The 18,209-nt window shown below is 28.8% G+C and overlaps 1 protein-coding gene, 1 long non-coding RNA gene and 1 pseudogene across 11 annotated transcripts in view; 2 read left to right on the top strand and 1 right to left on the bottom strand.

Annotated features, from left to right (window-relative positions):
* Positions 1 to 1,132: 1,132 nt before the first annotated feature.
* Positions 1,133 to 18,209, top strand: part of LOC145188502 (adenylate cyclase type 8-like) — a 28,213-nt gene continuing 11,136 nt past the window's right edge. For 3 of the 10 annotated variants that reach the window (XR_016452673.1, XM_090088085.1, XM_090088088.1), the window contains exons 1-4: positions 1,158 to 1,440; positions 12,758 to 12,808; positions 14,218 to 14,825; positions 15,137 to 15,286. Coding sequence is in view for 4 of the 10 variants with exons in the window: in XM_090088085.1 (XP_089944211.1) it covers positions 12,781 to 12,808; positions 14,218 to 14,825; positions 15,137 to 15,286 (786 nt within the window). In the remaining 6 variants the exon portion in view is untranslated. Of the gene's footprint in view, positions 1,441 to 2,284; positions 2,518 to 12,757; positions 12,809 to 13,011; positions 13,796 to 14,217; positions 14,826 to 15,136; positions 15,287 to 16,589; positions 16,702 to 17,037; positions 17,135 to 18,209 lie in introns of those variants that run through there. The other 7 variants (XR_016452674.1, XM_090088086.1, XM_090088087.1 and 4 more) reach the window with 6 other exon arrangements.
* On the top strand, positions 1,432 to 7,377 carry LOC149888768 (uncharacterized; annotated as a pseudogene).
* LOC145188516 (uncharacterized) lies at positions 12,523 to 13,131 on the bottom strand. Its single transcript, XR_016452677.1, has 3 exons — positions 13,018 to 13,131; positions 12,838 to 12,889; positions 12,523 to 12,680 (listed from the first exon to the last, which is right to left on the bottom strand). It is a non-coding gene; the product is annotated as an uncharacterized LOC145188516 (long non-coding RNA).

Here is an 18,209-nt window from a genome sequence, read left to right as displayed (position 1 = left end):
AATTTTTTTTCTGAAAAAAAACAAAAAAAAACAAACATTTTAACTGTCTGAAAATATAAAATCCATGAAAAAACGTTACAGAAACGTGGATAAACGTTGGTATTTTTTTTCTACCATGTATGTGTTATTTGGCTTTTGTTATTATTGTAGTGAGTGTGAATGAGTGAAAACGCAATCGCTTTCAATTATACGTTAAGTGGCTATATCGAACGTATAAATACATTTTTAAGCTAACAGACGAAACTAACGTTAAAAAGAAAATTTTCAAACAAATAATAAATCATTTATTATTAGTTTAAAAATTCGGCACTGTGTTTTTCTATCGTTTTTTTATGTTTTTTTCTTCTGCCATTAATTTTTATGTATGTTCTATCATTACTCTACACGAACGTTTTTGTATCAATGTTCTATGAATTTCGTGCTTTTATTACTATATGTTTTAAATTCTCCCGAGTTTATAAAGATTTTTTTTAGTTTTAGTATTTCAGTCAACGAAAATTTCTATTTTCTTACACTCTTAAAAGCATTTATGAGTTTATTGAATACAAGAAATAATTTTCGGATTTAAAAAAAAAAAAAAGTTCCCTAATTATTGTATTTACCTTTTGAAATTTATCTTTACGTTTTTGGGTTTTACTTTAAATTTTAGTTTTTTAGGGTTAAAATGTTAGGTTTTAACTCCTGTATAAATAATTCAAGTAATTTCAATATTTTTCTGTTTCTTGTAAATATAGTGTATAAATATAGTGTATATTTAAAAAATATTTGGGAATTTCGCTACAAGATTGGCAAGTTGAATGCCTAGGGAATTTATAGGACATTATTTAGCAAACTCAAACTTAACCCTTTTCGAATTTGCTGCTCATAGATAAAATATTCTTAAAAAGTCAAATATGTACACAGCATGCTAGTGTTCAAGTTTTATGTAATTAAGGAATTAAAATCAACGAAAAATAGGTCACTTACTATGATTTAAAAGCAAACTAAAATCAGTTAAATCTAGCAGCTGCATTTGTTTCCATAACTACAAACAATGTTGTCGCACTAAAGTTTGCTTTGAATCGCATTTTTATAAAACGAAAACAAAAGCTTTTTTTTCTTTTGAACAACTATGCAAAAAAATATCGTAACCAGATTGAAATATCTTTCATGAAATTAAGTTAACTAAAGCGACAGGAGAAAAGGTTTGGCTTTTTGTTACAAAGAAGATAAGAAAAGTTTACGAATTTAATCACATAAAAAGATCCTTGATTGAGCTCGCACTCAAAGTTAGTAGAATAAGATTACTGATCTTCAAACTTAGAAGGCTTTGGGATTTGGGCTCTAACTTAATACTCAGCTTACACTTAGGTATTGTAAGAGAGGAAAAGGAATCTGTTCGATTGTATCTACACCAATTTGAAATATTTTTTCTGACCGTTCGAGAGTGAGATGGCCGAGGTAAGAAATACTTTCGCTCAATAATTTCATAAGAAGATGTAGAGCCATATTTTTGTTTATTACACTTCTACTTGTATCGCTATTGTTAGTAGGCCTGTCCAGCGGCGCTTTGCACATTTTACACTAAAAACAAAAGGCGGTCTATGGAAATATAAAGTAAAAATGGGAATCAAAATTAATATAGTAAAATAATATGAAATTATTTATTAACGTGGGAATATAAAATAGCAGTGAACGATAAGTAAAATTGTAATTTTTAACTAACGAACTTTTTCAAATAGTTAAATTTTTTCTTTTTTTTTTTACATTAATTTAATTCTTAACAAAGCCGTGATTCTAATTTCTACTCCAAAATTAATCAATCCACTTTTTAACTCGCAACTGTTTGCAAATCGCAACTGTTTTGCTCAAAAAAAAAACTGAATCATAAAAAGAGGTTATATATATATACACACACGTTATGAATGCAACAGTTACAAAAACGACCTGTAAATCAAACCGTTGGTTCTTTTTGTTCAGTTCAACAGAAAGAGAGCTGGAAACAGCTGAGCAGTTGAAATTAGTAGTCATTTACTGCTATAATATTACTGACTTATGATATACGACTGATGTAATATACAAGTGTTAAACGTTTATTACTAGTAAATGTTTAATAGTTTTTTATTTTTTCGGAGAGTTGGGCCCAAGTAACATTTGTTTTCTTTCTAAAACTTTGTACAAAAATTGAAAAAAATAAAATTTATCTAAAAAGTTAAAGGATACTATAAAATCGACACCGTTGTTTTTTTCTGTACCCCATAAATGTCTCGATCGATATTGATTAATAACTGATATTCATTGATGCTGTTTTTAGAAAATAAACGATGAATGGCAACTAAAATAACGTCCTTTCTTAATAACTCGCAAATATATATTCAAATGTTATTCAAGGAAATCCTTTTGTCTAAAACACCCTACGCCATGTATCTGAGGATGTGATCTCCTAAAAAAACACCCTACGCCATGTATCTGAGGATGTGATCTCCTAAAAAAACACTCTGCGCATGTACCTGAGGATGTATCTGAGGATGTAATCTTGTAAGAAAAACATTCTCTGTTCACTTTATTCTTTAGCATATCTCTTTATTCACTTCTTTCTTTTTATTCACTTCTTTCTTTTTATTCAATTAATCGCCAATTATTCACTGCGTCATCTACGCTCTACATATGGGAATTAAATTTACAATTTTGAAAAAAATATATATTATTCATTAAACTTTTAAATATTAATACTTCGAGCATATAAAATTATCCAGTATTTTTAAAGATAATAAGTTTATACATTTTTATAACTAAATGGTATATACTGTATTAAAAATGGTATATGCTGTTTCATAAATGGTATATACTGTATTATAAGTTAAAATTCTGTATGTAAATTAAAATTATACACTGTTTTTTAAATAAAAATTTTGTAAGCATGCTTACGGTATTATAAATATCGTGATATAGGTTTACATTATAAAAAAATATAATAAAAATTAAAAATAATATTATTGACACTATTATAACTATTGTTATTATTACTGTTGCTTTTGTTAAACTTATAAAACATGCACAATAAAATCTATAGTTATAAATTTTAATCTTAAATTATTATCTAATTTACTCTTGTCTTCTAGTATAATAGGTTAAACGGTATTTAATAAACTATGAAATAGACGCTGCATTAGACATTGCTTTTGAAATCTTAAATTTTGTCTTCCATTCTTACAAGAGGGTAACCGCATAAATTCTGATGTGCCATTAGACACGCAATATGTTACAATTTAGATAATGGCACGTGATATTTTGTTGTTTTAATTTACATACATAATTTTCTATTACACAATATATTTTAAATCGCGTTGTTTCAATGAAATTTTATTGGTGGGAAATTCAATTTAAAACAAAATAAGAAAAAAATCATAAATATTCCTTTATAGATTTCATTTTTAGCTTCTAAATGAAAAATATTTGAAATGAATAAAAAGAAAAATTTTTACTGAATGGTATCCAACACCTATTTAGGAATTATTTTTAATCCAAGGTCTTTGTTAACATAAATAGCTTTTATGTTTATAAAGACCTGGGACCCAAAAAGATCAATTGCATTGAAGATCATTTATGATTAAAAGATAGTAATGAAGAGCGTTCTCTTTTCTTGCTGCCTTCATCTTTTTCTTTAAATTAAAACTTAAAATCCTTGATTCGCTTCTTTTCGACTTCTGAATTAGAAAAATTTACAGATTCTATAGTTTTGTTCAGGTAAATTACGTTTACATTTCACTTTTGCTTAATTCCCGTTGAGCAAACAACCTTTTAATTTAGATAAAGTTAACGTTGACTAAGCAAACTTTTTATTATAAAAAGTTAAAAACAAAAACAATTCGATATTAAAGATTACTTAAGAAAGCGTATGGTGGGTTGAAAAAAGGTATGAAGGGTGCAAAATTCATTTATCTAGTCGTACGCTGGAAATTTTTGTAACAAAATCAGAATTCTTATTTTCAACTGACAACTTGAAACAACTTTTTGATGCTGTAAAATTCGTTCAGCGAAAAATGAAAAATACTACAGCGAATTTTTATTGCAATATTATACAGCGAAGTAATATATTTATAATATAATATAAATAATACTTTTCTTTTTTTTTTTTTATATATATATATATATAATAGAAACTTAAGTTAAGATTTTAAGGGTTTTGAACAGTTTTACTAAGGCGAATTTTCACTCATTCATTTTTGCTACGGGAAAGGGAAAGGGATGGGAAATTTAATCACTTGAACATGCGCAGTGATTATTTTTCAGAATTAAATTACAAACTGCGCACGCTCACGTAATTAATTTTCCCTTCCCTTTCTCTTTCCCGTAGCAAAAACGGATGAGTGAAAATTCGTCTTAATAAAACTGTTTAAAACCCTTAAAATCTTAAACAACTTAAAAAATCAATTTAATTACGTAAAAGAAAAACCCACGTAGGTTAATTGTTGATATTAATTACTGTGTAGGTTAATTGTTGATATTAATTAATGTGGGAAACTGAAATGTAACCTCAAGTTACATTTCAGTTTCCCACATTAATTAATATCAACAATTAGTACATTTTACCCACTTTTATAACATAAGTACATTTTACCCACTTTTTAAAGATAAATTAAAAATACATAGAGGATTAAATAAATAAAGTTTAATATTCATTAAGTAGTGATTATTGTGGTTTTTACCACGGCTTTCGGACCTTATCCATATTCGTTTATGAATATGGATAAGGTCCGCAGCTCTTCTGTTCAGGCATTCCAATATCACATTACGTTTTCAGACGAAATGTGATATTGGAATGCCTGAACAGAAGAGCAGAGACATAAGTATATACCCTCTCACATTGTCTTTTTGGAGAAAACCAAACGGCAAAAAAGTATATCAGTTCTTCAGAATATAAAATCTTTTAAAATCTACAAGAATGCAAGAATGTAAAGTTCTTCAAAATAACTCTCCAATTTATTGATTCCACATGAAGGACCACATGAAGGACAGCCAAAAGAAAAAAAAAAAAAAAAAATCCCAATATAAATCATAAAAAATAAAAATGTGTAATTCATTTGGTTGGTTCAAGATAAATTATAAACTGCATGCGATGTAATTGTCAAAGTGCCTGCCAGTATAAAATAACCGAGTGCTTATTGATAAATATCTAGAAAAACGATAACGAAAAAATATTTTTTTTAAAAATCATTATTGCAATTTTTTTCATGCCAAAACGAATTTTGAATAAAATCAAATATTCGAAGTTCCCAAATTTAGACTTTTTAATCAGTATAAAATATTACGATAATATTGCATAAATTAAGAAAACTTTGAGTTAGAAGCGATTTCAAGGAGTTACCACTTTATGACAAAAACTCAATGAATCAATTAATGGATAATCAAAAACTAACTAGCTACAAGTGTTGTTTTAACTAGAGATTAGTGCCCCTCTGACCCACCCTAAGACCTCTGCGACTGGATCAAATGGCCATTTTACATTTTCTCGGTTGTTTCACCCATTAGGTTGACACTTTGTGTACCAAATTTAGCAACAGTTTCTGATAAAAATAAGGATTTTCTTCTTAAATATTGAAAGCAGTCTATTCGCACATTCCAAAACTATCAAAATTTAAATCATTTGGTAACTTTTTGAGAAAACTTAGTAAGAGCTTTTATAGATAACGTGTTCTTCATATGTTGCTTCTCTTTTAAATTTAGAATTTATGCATATTGAGAAATTAAAAATTTTTTTCCATCTCCTTAAAGTCACTATTTGTTTTACGTTTTATCAGAAATAGCTAAAAAAAGAAAGGTGTATAAGAAATAGGAGTAGGAGGTCTTGCTTCTACTAAAATATTGCCATAGACTTTGACCAGCTGAAACTCTTTGGATTACATTTAAAAGAAACAAAAAAAACAGTAAAAAGGTTTTTATCAAAAAATTGTCAACTTAAGGTTTATGTTCTTTTATTGGTGGTGTTTTTCGTTGTGTATGTCATCTTGGTAATGCCACAATTCCATACAATTCAAATCATCCAATATTTTTACCCAAAAAAAAACTTATTTACTGAATTAATAATTTTACTCTGAATTATTAATTGCCACTCAATAGTTAAACATAATGGAGTAAAGAAAACATTAACTCAATGGCGCTTTAAATTTTGGATTACAAAAGCTCGAAATACTATTAAGAAACTTTTCAAAAAGTGCTATATGTGTAGACGATAGCAAACCTTATAAATATACTATTTCTTGCCTTCCATCCTATGAATAGAGGACAGGGCTATCTAAAAGTTATCTTATCAATTACATTGAAGTAAAAGCTAAATGCACATTCAAGTGAAAAGAAAAGAGTGCAATATTCAGATGAGTATGGATGTCAAGATTTCAAGTTTGCTAGTGTTTACAAAACATTAGTTTTGGCTGTAGTAACCTCTATTGATGAAAGTTGTACAAATATAAAATTGTTGTTGGATCTAGATTACTCTATTTCAGAAGATCTAAAGGTTGTTCTGCTGATGTTTGAAAAGCAGTCAGCAACTAAGAAGCATCTTTATCCATTATGTGAAACAGAATGATCAAATGTGCTGAGAACTAAGTCATATTCTTTAACTTTATTGTGTAAGTGGTAATTAATGTAAGGGAAACTAATGGATTGCTGCTGGAGGAACCATTGCAAAAGCCAAGAAAATTTTAGTAATGTAGTTAATCTTCCTTTATTTATTAGAAATCTAACAAAGAAGATCTTAGAAATTGTCTATAAACCAGGCTTACATATTTTTCTAGGCATAATAGACAAACTTCTCAAACTAGTTGAAAAAAATTTGTTTGAGAACACTAATCAAGAATTTCAGTTTGTAAACAGTTATCTGTCTACGATTAACCTTACCAAAGTAAAACCTTATCAAAGTAAACACAGACTAGAAGGAATGGATCTAATAAGTTTCTAAAAAAACTTTACCGCACTCAAATTTATGTGGATGACCACAATATTATTGGTGGAAAATATATAAAAGCTTGAGAGACTTTAGCAATGTTGTTCATGGATGTTTTGGAAAAACACTAAATCCAAACTACTATGATCATATTAAAAGATTTTTACAAAGTTTCAGTGATCTCGGTTCAAACATCACTCTTAAAGTTCATATTGTGGAGCATCATGTAGAAGAGTTTATTCTAATGAAAAGAGGAAAGTTTGGTAAGTGTATATTTAGAAAAACAACGGATAAACTTTTAAATGTACTTACAAAACATTAATCTAAAAAACTTAAGGTTTAAATTATTGGATTGAGCAATCATTGGAATCAGTTCATCAAGACTTCAAACAATTTTGGGAAATACGTAATGTAGGACAACACAACACCGATCTCAATAAAGTCTTTTAAATGTAGGAAACACTAACTTCAATAAATTCTTTTCTAAAGCGAAAAGCTGTCTGTATGCACAATACAAGGCACTTAAAATTAAAGAGTTGTATATAAATAAAAATTATATACTCTATAATTTTAGTTAAATGCTTTAGTTAAATGTAGTATTTATGCTATAGTAATTTTTATTTCGGTTTTTTTTATCCCAAATCCAAAGATGGTTCTGTTAAGCAACTGTAAAATTCCTGCAAAATTACCATATCTCCCTATAATAAAAAGAAAAAACCTTATCCCCCTGCAATAAAAAAAATAGTTGACTTTTAAAACATGACAAGTTAGTCAATATTCTCACTAGAAAACCCATATTTTTATCAGTAATTAGTACTAGATCTGATACACATTGTCAACTCAATGAGTCAAACAACCAAGCAAATGGTATTTGGCCATTTGACCCACTCCCAGGGTTTAGTCAGAGGGGCTCTAATCTCTAGTTAAAACAACTCTTGTAGCTAAGTTTTTACAAAAGAATACCAACAAATGATTTAAGTTTTGATAGTTTTGGAATGTACAAATGGACTGCTTTTAAAACCAACTAATTTTTTTGAAAAAACATGCCGAATTTCCAAAATTTGTATTCTATCCTTTTCCTGTCCAATTCTTACTTTTATGTAAGGATAGAATACAAATTTTGGAAGTTCGGCATATTTTATCAAAACAATTAATTTTTAGAATAATTCTTTCAAAACATTTAGATTTTTAAAATTAAAAAAAAAAATGCTCTCGAGTTATTTTTGTATATTACTACACTAAACATAATTTTTATGGCTTATCAAACTAGCTTTTTCGCTGTTGGCGGTAGAATAGCATTAAAGGAGAAAATTTATTTAAGTTTATTTACAATAAAAACTCGCGCTTGTTTTTGTTGTACTTTACGTGATTTTTTTATGATTGGAGGACGTGAATTTATAGAGGATTAATGTAAATCAGTGTAAAATTTGTTGAAAAAAACGTTTGTTTTCAACTAACCATTTTAATCTCAAAATTGAAAAAATGATCTCATGGGGGGTAGATTCTTCTTCTGTTTTTAAACCACTTCTAAAAGAGCTTTTTCTTACATTTGTATTATCCTGTAGGTGTACTAATCAGCTTCGAATGAAAATAAAAAGTCCTTTAAGTGTGAAAAAATATGGCATTTCGTTGGGAAAAAACTTTGGTTAGTTCAATCTTTAAAGGAAGCATTTAGTTTTAAACGTAAGAGTTTACCTCCTACATGGATTCACTTTTACACAGAAGTAGTTAATGATGGTGACACTTTACTTGTAATGTGTCACCATCATTAACTACTCGTTAGCAATGGGTATCAAAGATGATACCCAGTGCTAACGAGTTTGATCTTTTACTTGTAAAGGGATCAACCTCGTTAGCAATCAGTATCATCTTTGAAACTAAAATTGGAACTAGAGCACCTTTTATGTTTGCAATAACCTGTTAAAACGACGGATTAAATAAGCGCAAGAACCAACGTGAGTTTAGTTTGCAGGGCCCTCAAACCTGTAGACTGTCAAAACTTTAAAAAAAGGTGAAAAAAGTATAAGGTATGCTAATATCGTGTTTATTCTTCAGCATAAAAACTCAATATATAACAACTATATTTTATTGAATAAAAAACAAATATGTTTTAGAATTTCTATCCTATTAAATCTGGAATCATTATTGATCTTAAAATATTTATAAATTTTAATCTAGAAAATGATTTTTCTCTAGAAACAATTCCACTCAATGTAATTGTTAAGTTTCTCTTAAAGAGAGAGAGAGGGAGTACATGCAGCAGAGGCTGTTTCTTCCCTTAAAGGGAGCTTTTTGTTTAAATGAGGTTTTTCACTCTTTTTTTGACATGTAATCAAAATCACCTGTGGCCTGTTAGAATATTTACCTCAACCGCCTAAACTAATTAATTAATAAAAATAATCGTAGTAATAAAAGTTAAATAAACCTTAATACAATAGCAATAGCGGGAGTTCCTTATTGTTTCTACTCTGCTCTTAGTGTCTTGTATTCATTCTGTTCTTCCAAAAATGAAACAGTAAAATTTTTCTGCACACATTAATTTATTCGTATATTTTCCTTCTCCTAACATGCATACAGCAGATACTCATGTGTTTTGGCTTAGCGACCCGACAATTTTGGCAGCGCCACTGTCATTACAACAAATAAGTCATTTGTCGCATACTAATTAATATTGCTTCTTAAACGCATGCTTTTTATACACATTCTTTTTCTTTTCTTTTTTTGACATTACTTCAGTCATTATGCTTTCTTTGAGTATGGCTTTCTTACTATACGAATATTTTCGAATAGCTTAATTACTAAACATTTTCGAACTTATTTTTCTTTAGTATAAAAAAAAAAAAAAAAAAAAGTCGAGGAACATTTTATTGGCTTCCGTTTAAAAGTTAGCAGACAGTGGAGTATCTTTATAACAAAACCGCTAAAAAATATTTTATGAATTTTTTTTAATTTGTTAGTTTTAAACACAGTATCTTATCAAAATTTATTGTTTATTAAAAAAAAAAAAACAATTTTTCAAAAAAAAGAATTTTTTATGAAGAAAAAGATCGCTTGTTATTTGTCAAATTTTCATACTCTTCGTTTTCGTGATATTTTTTTCACAAACGCTTTCAGCTTGGGATAAAAGTTTATGAATATTTGAGATATTGACTGCCTCTCTCGAAAAATGCAACGTTTTTTTGTGCCGTTATGATCTACAACTACTTACGTGAGTGTATGAACTCAATAGCAGCCTATTTAATACGTCTGTGTTGCAACCGTTACGAGAAAATGAACTGGCCAATAGCAAGGATTGCATGAGTGATTACTTTGGCATCATGGATTAAAACTTTATGCATAGTTGGAGACATGGGATGTCAACTGTACAGTTTTGCATTCATTTTAGCAGTTTCATGAATAAAACTGAAGTTAACACCAGTGAGACGTGAACACCAGTGAGACGTGAAAAGGTGATCAAGAGTTCCCGATTAGTTGCTACAAAATTTAAAAGAACTCAACTGTAATTGCTTGAAAAAGTGTCTGTTAGAAAAAATCAAATTATGGTTTATAAAGGCCTCGGCTTACCATGTTGCAAGTCAGCTCAAAAGAAAAGAATTGCATTTGCTCGTAGACATAAGGATTGGACACCAGAACAATGGTCTACCGTTATGTGGTCGGACGAAAGCAGTTTTTCACTGATAAATAGAGGCCGAATGCGAGTGCGTCGCCCCCCGTAGTTCTGATCGATTCAATCCCAAATACACCCGAAGAACTATCAAACATAGCGCGCATGTAATGGTTTGGGGTTGCTTTAATGGCAAACAGGGCAGAGAAACCTCTTTTTTCCTAAAATGAAACAATCAACTCTGAACGCTATATAAGGTGTTTAGAACAAAAACTTCTGGACCCTTTTGAAATCCATCAATCAACTTTCTTTATGCAAGATGGTGAACGTTGCTATACATTGAAAAAATTAATGGCATGGTTCTTAAGCAAAGGAGTTGATGTGTTAGAGTGGCCCAGCAACAGCCCAGATCTCAACCCAATAAAAAAATAAATTTGAAACGAAACGAAATCAAAGATTCGTCGAGCGTGCTGCGCTTCGATTCCAGAACTGATGACGAAAACAAAAAGAGTTCGGGTTTGGCACATGTCTCTGCAATAATTTCAAAAACTCTCTGAAAGCATGCCGAAACGCATTGAAATGGTACTTTAAAATGAACATTTGTAGTTTTGTTGCCTCTTTAATCTGGATTTAAAAAAAAAAAAAATTATGTCAGATGTTCGCAAAATTTCTGTACAAGCTGTAATTTTCAGTTTATTTGTTTGAGTTGTATCAGTTACAGCATGAAAAGTGATATTTTCTCTTTAAAAAACGCGCAAGAAAAAAAAAAATTTCAACAGTCAAATATTGCCGTTGATATTTGAAATAATGTTTTCGGTTAAGATCACAACTCTTCTAAAAACAGTCATAACGGCTCAGCTAAATTAAATGACAAATTTCGAGCGGGGATTTTCTTATTATTAAAATCGTATTCTAACCGTAAAAAAATTAAAACTCGACAAGACCATTACTTGATAACAAAAACATCTTGTAATTTTATGTCAAAATTAAAACTCAAATAGTCCTTCACAAAAGCGTTTTATATTATGCACAATAATAACAGAAATGTAATGTAATTATATTTAAAAATATTTTAAAAATATACATAACTTACTCAGCCATAATATGGAGTTTTACTTTTCAAAACTAAGCAATATGATAACAATATGATAACAATAGCTGGAATAACAAATGTCACATATTTTCTAATTTTTCTTTCTCAAGAAAACTCAAACAACAACGTCGCGCTCTAAATGAAAATGTGACATTAGGAAAGAGCGAGGGGAATTTTTTATGATGTAATCACACGAAGCAGTGATCTAGTTTGAAAATAATAAAGTTGATAAGAGTTTCTTTTTGCTAACTTGGTATGTGCGACCTCTAGATCACAGTTCACAGGGGGATTATTTTCTTGCTGCATTTATTATAAATAAATAAAATTCTAAAACGTTGATAAGTTTTGTAAGAATTATCATTAAAACATTATGTAAGAATTAGCTAAAAAGAATTAAATGATTAATATGTTATTGACTGTGCGGTTGACTTTATTCTTTAACTTTTTTTTTTTTTTTTACATGTTTTATGAGCCATTTTATTTTGATCAGTATTGAAGAGTTTTTTAAAGGTTTCTTTAGCTCCTTAATGTTAGGAAGCTGACTCAAGACCTCAACTGTTGCAAAACCATGCTAACTATTTTTACAGATATTTACGGAAACTTTGAATCTGCATCATTAATAATTTATGATGTTTATCCAAATAATTTTTTTCTTGATCTTGGTTTTGATCTTGGAAATCGCCGCCTTTTTCTCGGATCATTTCCCATCATAACAGAAGAAACGGTTTGTATCCAAAAAATTATATAGGGATTGAATATTTGGCACGGCCTCACACAAGTAGTAAAAAATCAATGGTCACAAAATATGGTTACCCTTTTCTTAAAGAAAAAAAAAACAAACAATTAAACAAGGAAAGAGAAGAAATCCAAACTCGATTTTGTTGAACCTAAAATTGAATCAATGTACATAGTCCAGAAAATTCTTTTTCAAATCTGTGAGATTTCTTTTTTACATGCTAATGTGCAAATACTTTCATTTTAAGCGACAACGGCGACCATTATTTGAAGAAGCGACCTTAGCGAACTCTAACTGACATTAGAATGACGATATAAAAAACAATCTGAAATGGAAAAAAGAAAATTCACCATTAAAAAATTATTGAGATGTCATAAATAAAGCGGAATTTTTTTACTTTAGTTTTCTCTTTGAAGATTAAATCAATGCGTCTGAATTTTTCGCGATTAAAAGGTATTTTTAAAATTATTTAATCTCTTTACCGCTTCAATTCTTGCAAGTTGCAGACTTTATTTACCATGGCCTCGCTTACTTCTTAAAAATAATTTTATTGTTGGAAAATTTTTACAAAACAAAAAGATTATCATACAAATAATAAATATTTTATATTAACTAATGTTGTCAACAACAAATTAAAACTTTCTCACATATTTCTTATTCACCTGTCAAAATTTTTCAAACGAGATTTCGCGAGGAGAAATAGTCATCCTTACGGCGGCTGTCTAGAATTCAACAACGAACAAATTTTGAACACTTCACGTCGTTTTCTGATGGAGAACGTTTCGAGTTTGATGCAAGTAGAAACATCACTTAAATGGTCTAAATTCTTACGCTGTTTTTATTTAGAGGGTTCGAACAAACTATTGCTGCAGATGTTGCTGAGTGGCGTAAATAAACTACATGATTAATTTAAAATTTTACTATGTTTACACTTTTGTTTATACATTTTGCTGTCGTTGATGTTGTAATGTGTTCCCTAAAAAAAGAGTACACTTAAACTTATGAAATAAATTAAATATCAAATGTATAACAGTAGTATGCATCAGTTTTTATTAACAATTTTTAGTATATTGCGCGAGTTTCTTTTATCACTTCCGGTTTTAAAAAAATATCGAGGGAATTTTACAACAAACGAATAAAAACGATTCATGCGTTTTACCTTAAAATAATCACGATAGATTTAAAGCTTATTGAGCGTACATCCACTTGTAAATCATAATCGAATGTAAGGTGACTTTGAGGACATAGATTAAGACGTTTACACTTGTTATTTCCAGACTCTTTGCAAATTTGTTGCATTAAAAGCTTTAGCTAATATTTGTTACTCCAGTTGCTTTAGCCGTAGTTATTGCGGCTTCTAGTTGTTGTTACGGCTTCTTCTGTAGATGACGTTACATTTATAATTAGCATTATTGTTACTAGTGCTGGATGTTGTTGATGGTGATTGTTTAACTATTGTTGTTTAATTTTTAACAACGCTTATCTTTTTTTTTTTTGCTTTGTTTTCTTGTTTTATTTTTTAAAATTTTCGTATTGAAAAACAAAATTAAGTTTTCATTTACAAAAGTCTTTCGCAAAATTTTTTTTTAGTCTGCGAGTATAAATAACACTTACGTTTGAATTCATTTTATTAGAAAATGAGTTGCACCTGCCACATACATAATTTTTTAAGATTTCAAAACAAATATTAAATAGAAAAGCAATAGTAAATAGCTTCAAAAAAGAATAATATAAAAAAAGAATATCAATCACTGCGAATTTATAAGTGAAATTAATTTTTGTATTCAATACACTGGTATCTGTCCTAAGGAAAGGGTTTCGTTGTAAAGTAAAGCCATTAAAAGAAGATAAAATATTTTTAGATATTGGATATTTTGATTCACACGTCATGCAAATCTATCCATCAAACGTAAAAATAAAAAGAATGACTCCCCCTCGAAAAAAGTATTTTAGTTTCCTAAACTCGACCTTTGCAAGCGCAGAGCTGGAGAATATTTACCAACATTACATATCTGAACGAAGGAAAAACGTTGTATTATTCGTCCTGCTTATTTATCTTACCTACAATTTAGTTTATATTTCGACCGCTGCTATAGATTTTGTTAATGCTAAAACTTCACAGGCAAGAAATCGTTTGATTATAATCGGTTGTGGGTTGTTTTTTACAAACATTTGCCTAACCGTTTACGTCATTTATCGCAAAACCCAAACCTTTTGCTACAAACACTTATGCGTTTTTATATGGTTTGTTATTTATCTTCAAGTACTCCTCGATCTGATAATTTCACATAACAATACCGAAATCTCGACAAGTAATGGTATTATGATATATATGTTTTTTATTTACAAAACGTATTCAATTGTCCCTTTTCGATTGTACAAATGCATGGCGATGTCTATATTAGTGACGTTCTCACATGTTGCAGTAGTTGGAGCGAAGAAAGGTTCCTTCAAATCGTGTTATTTAGAGGTTTTTTTTAAATATTGCTTTAGAGTTTTTTTTAAATATTTTAGGACGTTTTAAACATTTTTAGGAGGTTTCTTTAAATTATTTTTCAGAGGTTTTTATCTTATTTTATTTTATTTTTTTTGCCTAAAGAAACTTTAATTTATGAATTTGTTCAAACTCCCTAAAAATAATTAAAAAAAAAACAAAAAAACATTTTCTCTAATATCTTTGTTTTGTTGTTTTCAATTAAAGTTGTTTTTAAATGTCATTTTAGTAAAAATGTATTCATACATTTAATCTTACAGTAAAATTTATTTTTAAAATTTAACTAGATTTTGGCGAATGTAATTCTTTTGCTTGGAGCAAGCAGTTTAGGAATTATTAACCATCTAACTGCAGAGGCAAATGAAAGGAAAGTTTTCCTCGATACTCGGGAAGCCATAGAAATTAAACTAACAATCGATAAAGAAGAAGCTAACCAGGTGGGTCCTTAAATTTTAACCACATAACAGCCACACAACATTAAAAGTTTCATCAAGATTGCTTATTTCATCTACAAAATATTGAAAGACGTTGATATTTACTTCATTTCTACAGAAAGCCATTTTATTTAAAGTTCTCTCTTAAAATTATTCTCTGAACTATTTCACTTTCCTCTAAAATTATATCAACGTCACTAACTATCAAACCAGTAATTTAATTTTTAGTTTATTTATATATAAAAATATCAAAAGATTCTCGTTTAATTTCCAAAATAAATCAATTAGCCCCGAATTATAAAAGACATTTGAATTTTTTCTTTAAAGTTTGCTTTTTAAATAAATCTAAAATGTAAATTAGAAACGTTTTTTTTTTTTGTTTTTTTCACTTAATCGTAAAAACATTTTTTTTTCTTCTAATATATTTTAAATAAGATTTGTAAATTTGTGAGTAAACAGAGCATAATCTAAGTTTAAAATTTCTATCTCTTCTCCATTCTTAATCTTAGTTAACGTTTTTTTTAAAAACATGTTATAAAATGGCTGTTCTATCGATGTATTTAAACTATTGTATAATAATTATCAAATACTCTTACTGAAATCATATTCTGAAATTTATTTGAGTTTCAAATATAGCAAAAACCGTTAAAACTATTATAACCTCTGTCATATCTATTGAAGCATTTAAAAGTGAAAATAAATTATCACTCACATTACTGAAAGAAGAAGGTTTAAAGCTTGTTTTGCTTTTTATTAAAGTTCTTCACATTGCAAGATCTCCTGAAAGAATAATAGGAAATATTTAAAAGTACTGCTTTGAATGAGAAGTTTCAGTGAACTCAGCATGTTAACAAATGTTAAACACAAAAAAACTTGTTGAAAAGAGGTGTGATTACAGATACTGTTTTAACAACAGAAAGTGTGATCTAAGCAAAGAAATGGGAAATTAATAATTCACAACCGTTTTTCGTTTTTATTGAGACCCTTAAGTCTGAAAATATATAATAAATATATCATAGATAATTATTAGGTTTCAACCAATTCCTTAATGGGTAATGACTTTTTTTCTTTTTTTTTTTTTTGAAACACTTTAATACGAAGATTCAACTTATAATAAGGGAATGCGGATGTTACTCAAACGAACTAAGCTAATGTTAGCAGAACTTATTGAAAAGATTTCCACAAAAAGAGAAAATATTTTAAATGGTAGTAGTTATATTTTAATTGATTAATATCGCGATTTTAAAATATTACATTTTTACTTTTTGTACGGACTTACGAGAGACGTTTTATTTCGCTTTCATCTCGGACAGAGCTGCTTTTATTTGCAAGGAATTCGTAAACGATATAACATGGCAACTTAAAATGTAATAACAAATATAGCCAGACTGTTTTTTAGAAAATAATACTTATGTCTTGTAAGTAGTTTTTATATGGATCATGTGACAAATTTGATAACCTTTTAACAACCAAAATACCAAAAGCAGGACAACCGCGGATTTGTTAACCCGTTTAGATGTGCCGGTTAGTCTGGAAATGCCGATCCATCCCTGCTCACATGTTTTGATGAAAAGATTTAGTTTATAAATAGAAAAAAGTAAAAATTTAAAATAAGGGAATGTTTAAAAAGTAACGCATTTCGAGATTGTTTTGTGACTTTTTCTGATTTATTATTTAAAGTTAGGTATCTAAAGTCATTTCAATATTATGTACATAGAGATTATAAACGTATGGAAAATATAGTTTGTTTTTTTTTAATTCAGAATAGTATTCTAAGAAATCTAAAAATGCATGAAGATTGCTTTAATCTGCAGCTCTCTGAAACTTTAATGTACCTTCGCTAGAATCAAGGTATCTTTACTACTTAAATATAAGAATCTTTCCTTATACATGACCATTAATCTTGCAGTTTTTCATTTGTGTATATGCACATAGATATAAGAATTATCATAACCCATCGTGTTCTAACTCACTTTTTGGAGTTTCTATGTCAAAACTCTAAATGAGAGCAATAATAATATAGATTAGCAAAAGAAAACTGTTCTTTGAATAGTCATAGAGAGTTTTTCAGCATCATGAACCAATCAGAGTTTGCATCCTATTAATTCTCCAGCTATACAAAACTCAGTATCTAAGCTCACATGCTTATCATAGCTCATCAGAGCTTGCATGATTATCAGCAGAAATGATGGTGTTTAAAAGTGTTCCACATCAGGTTTCTGTGAATTATCAGATGGCAATGACAAAACTTATGTTCCTAGTGGTTCAGAAGGTAAGCTTATTTAAACATTTACTGTTATTTAGAAATACATTTTATCTAGAACTGAGATTGTTTTTAGACTGTGTAACCTTCAATCAACTTACAACCTTTCAATAAATAGTTTTAAAAAATTGCATTTTTTGACAAGTACAGTATTGTTAAGTGTTAATCATTCAAAAAATAGCTTTGGAGTGTATAGGTTAAGTGCAATAAAAGTCCCATTTAAAAAGTTAGTTTGCTATGGTTAAAATTGGATGTATTCCATATCTGTTTTTCTTCCTTCTTTCTCTCTCCACCATGATTCACTTTGTAATAAATAACAGAAACTTTAATAACTGAAACTCTCCACTTGTAATAATTATTTTGTTTTTCAGATCACATTTGCACTGAAAATTCTTCTCATAAGGAACATGAATTCACCTAAAGTGCTGACCTTCTTTCAGTTTCCAGCACTTTAGACATTCAACAAGATAGTGAGACTGCCTAACCAGATAGAAATAATTTACCAATGCCAACAATGCCATATTATACAAAGGCGTAAAAAAAAAAGTAAAATGCATATGTGCTAATGTGGTGCAGTAGCAAAAAAACTGAGAAAAAAGCACTGAAAGTTGGCAGAAGAATACATTTTATCTAAAGAAAAGGTTGTGGCAGGTAAACCTTTTA

Source organism: Hydra viridissima, unplaced genomic scaffold, assembly GCF_058129835.1.
Source record: "Hydra viridissima isolate aposymbiotic clone 2 unplaced genomic scaffold, HvirCarnegie_v1 scaffold_5, whole genome shotgun sequence".
Taxonomy (NCBI): Eukaryota; Metazoa; Cnidaria; class Hydrozoa; order Anthoathecata; family Hydridae; genus Hydra; species Hydra viridissima.
The sequence above is the reverse complement of the archived record's forward strand: the minus strand, read 5'-3'. Positions and strand labels throughout refer to the sequence as shown.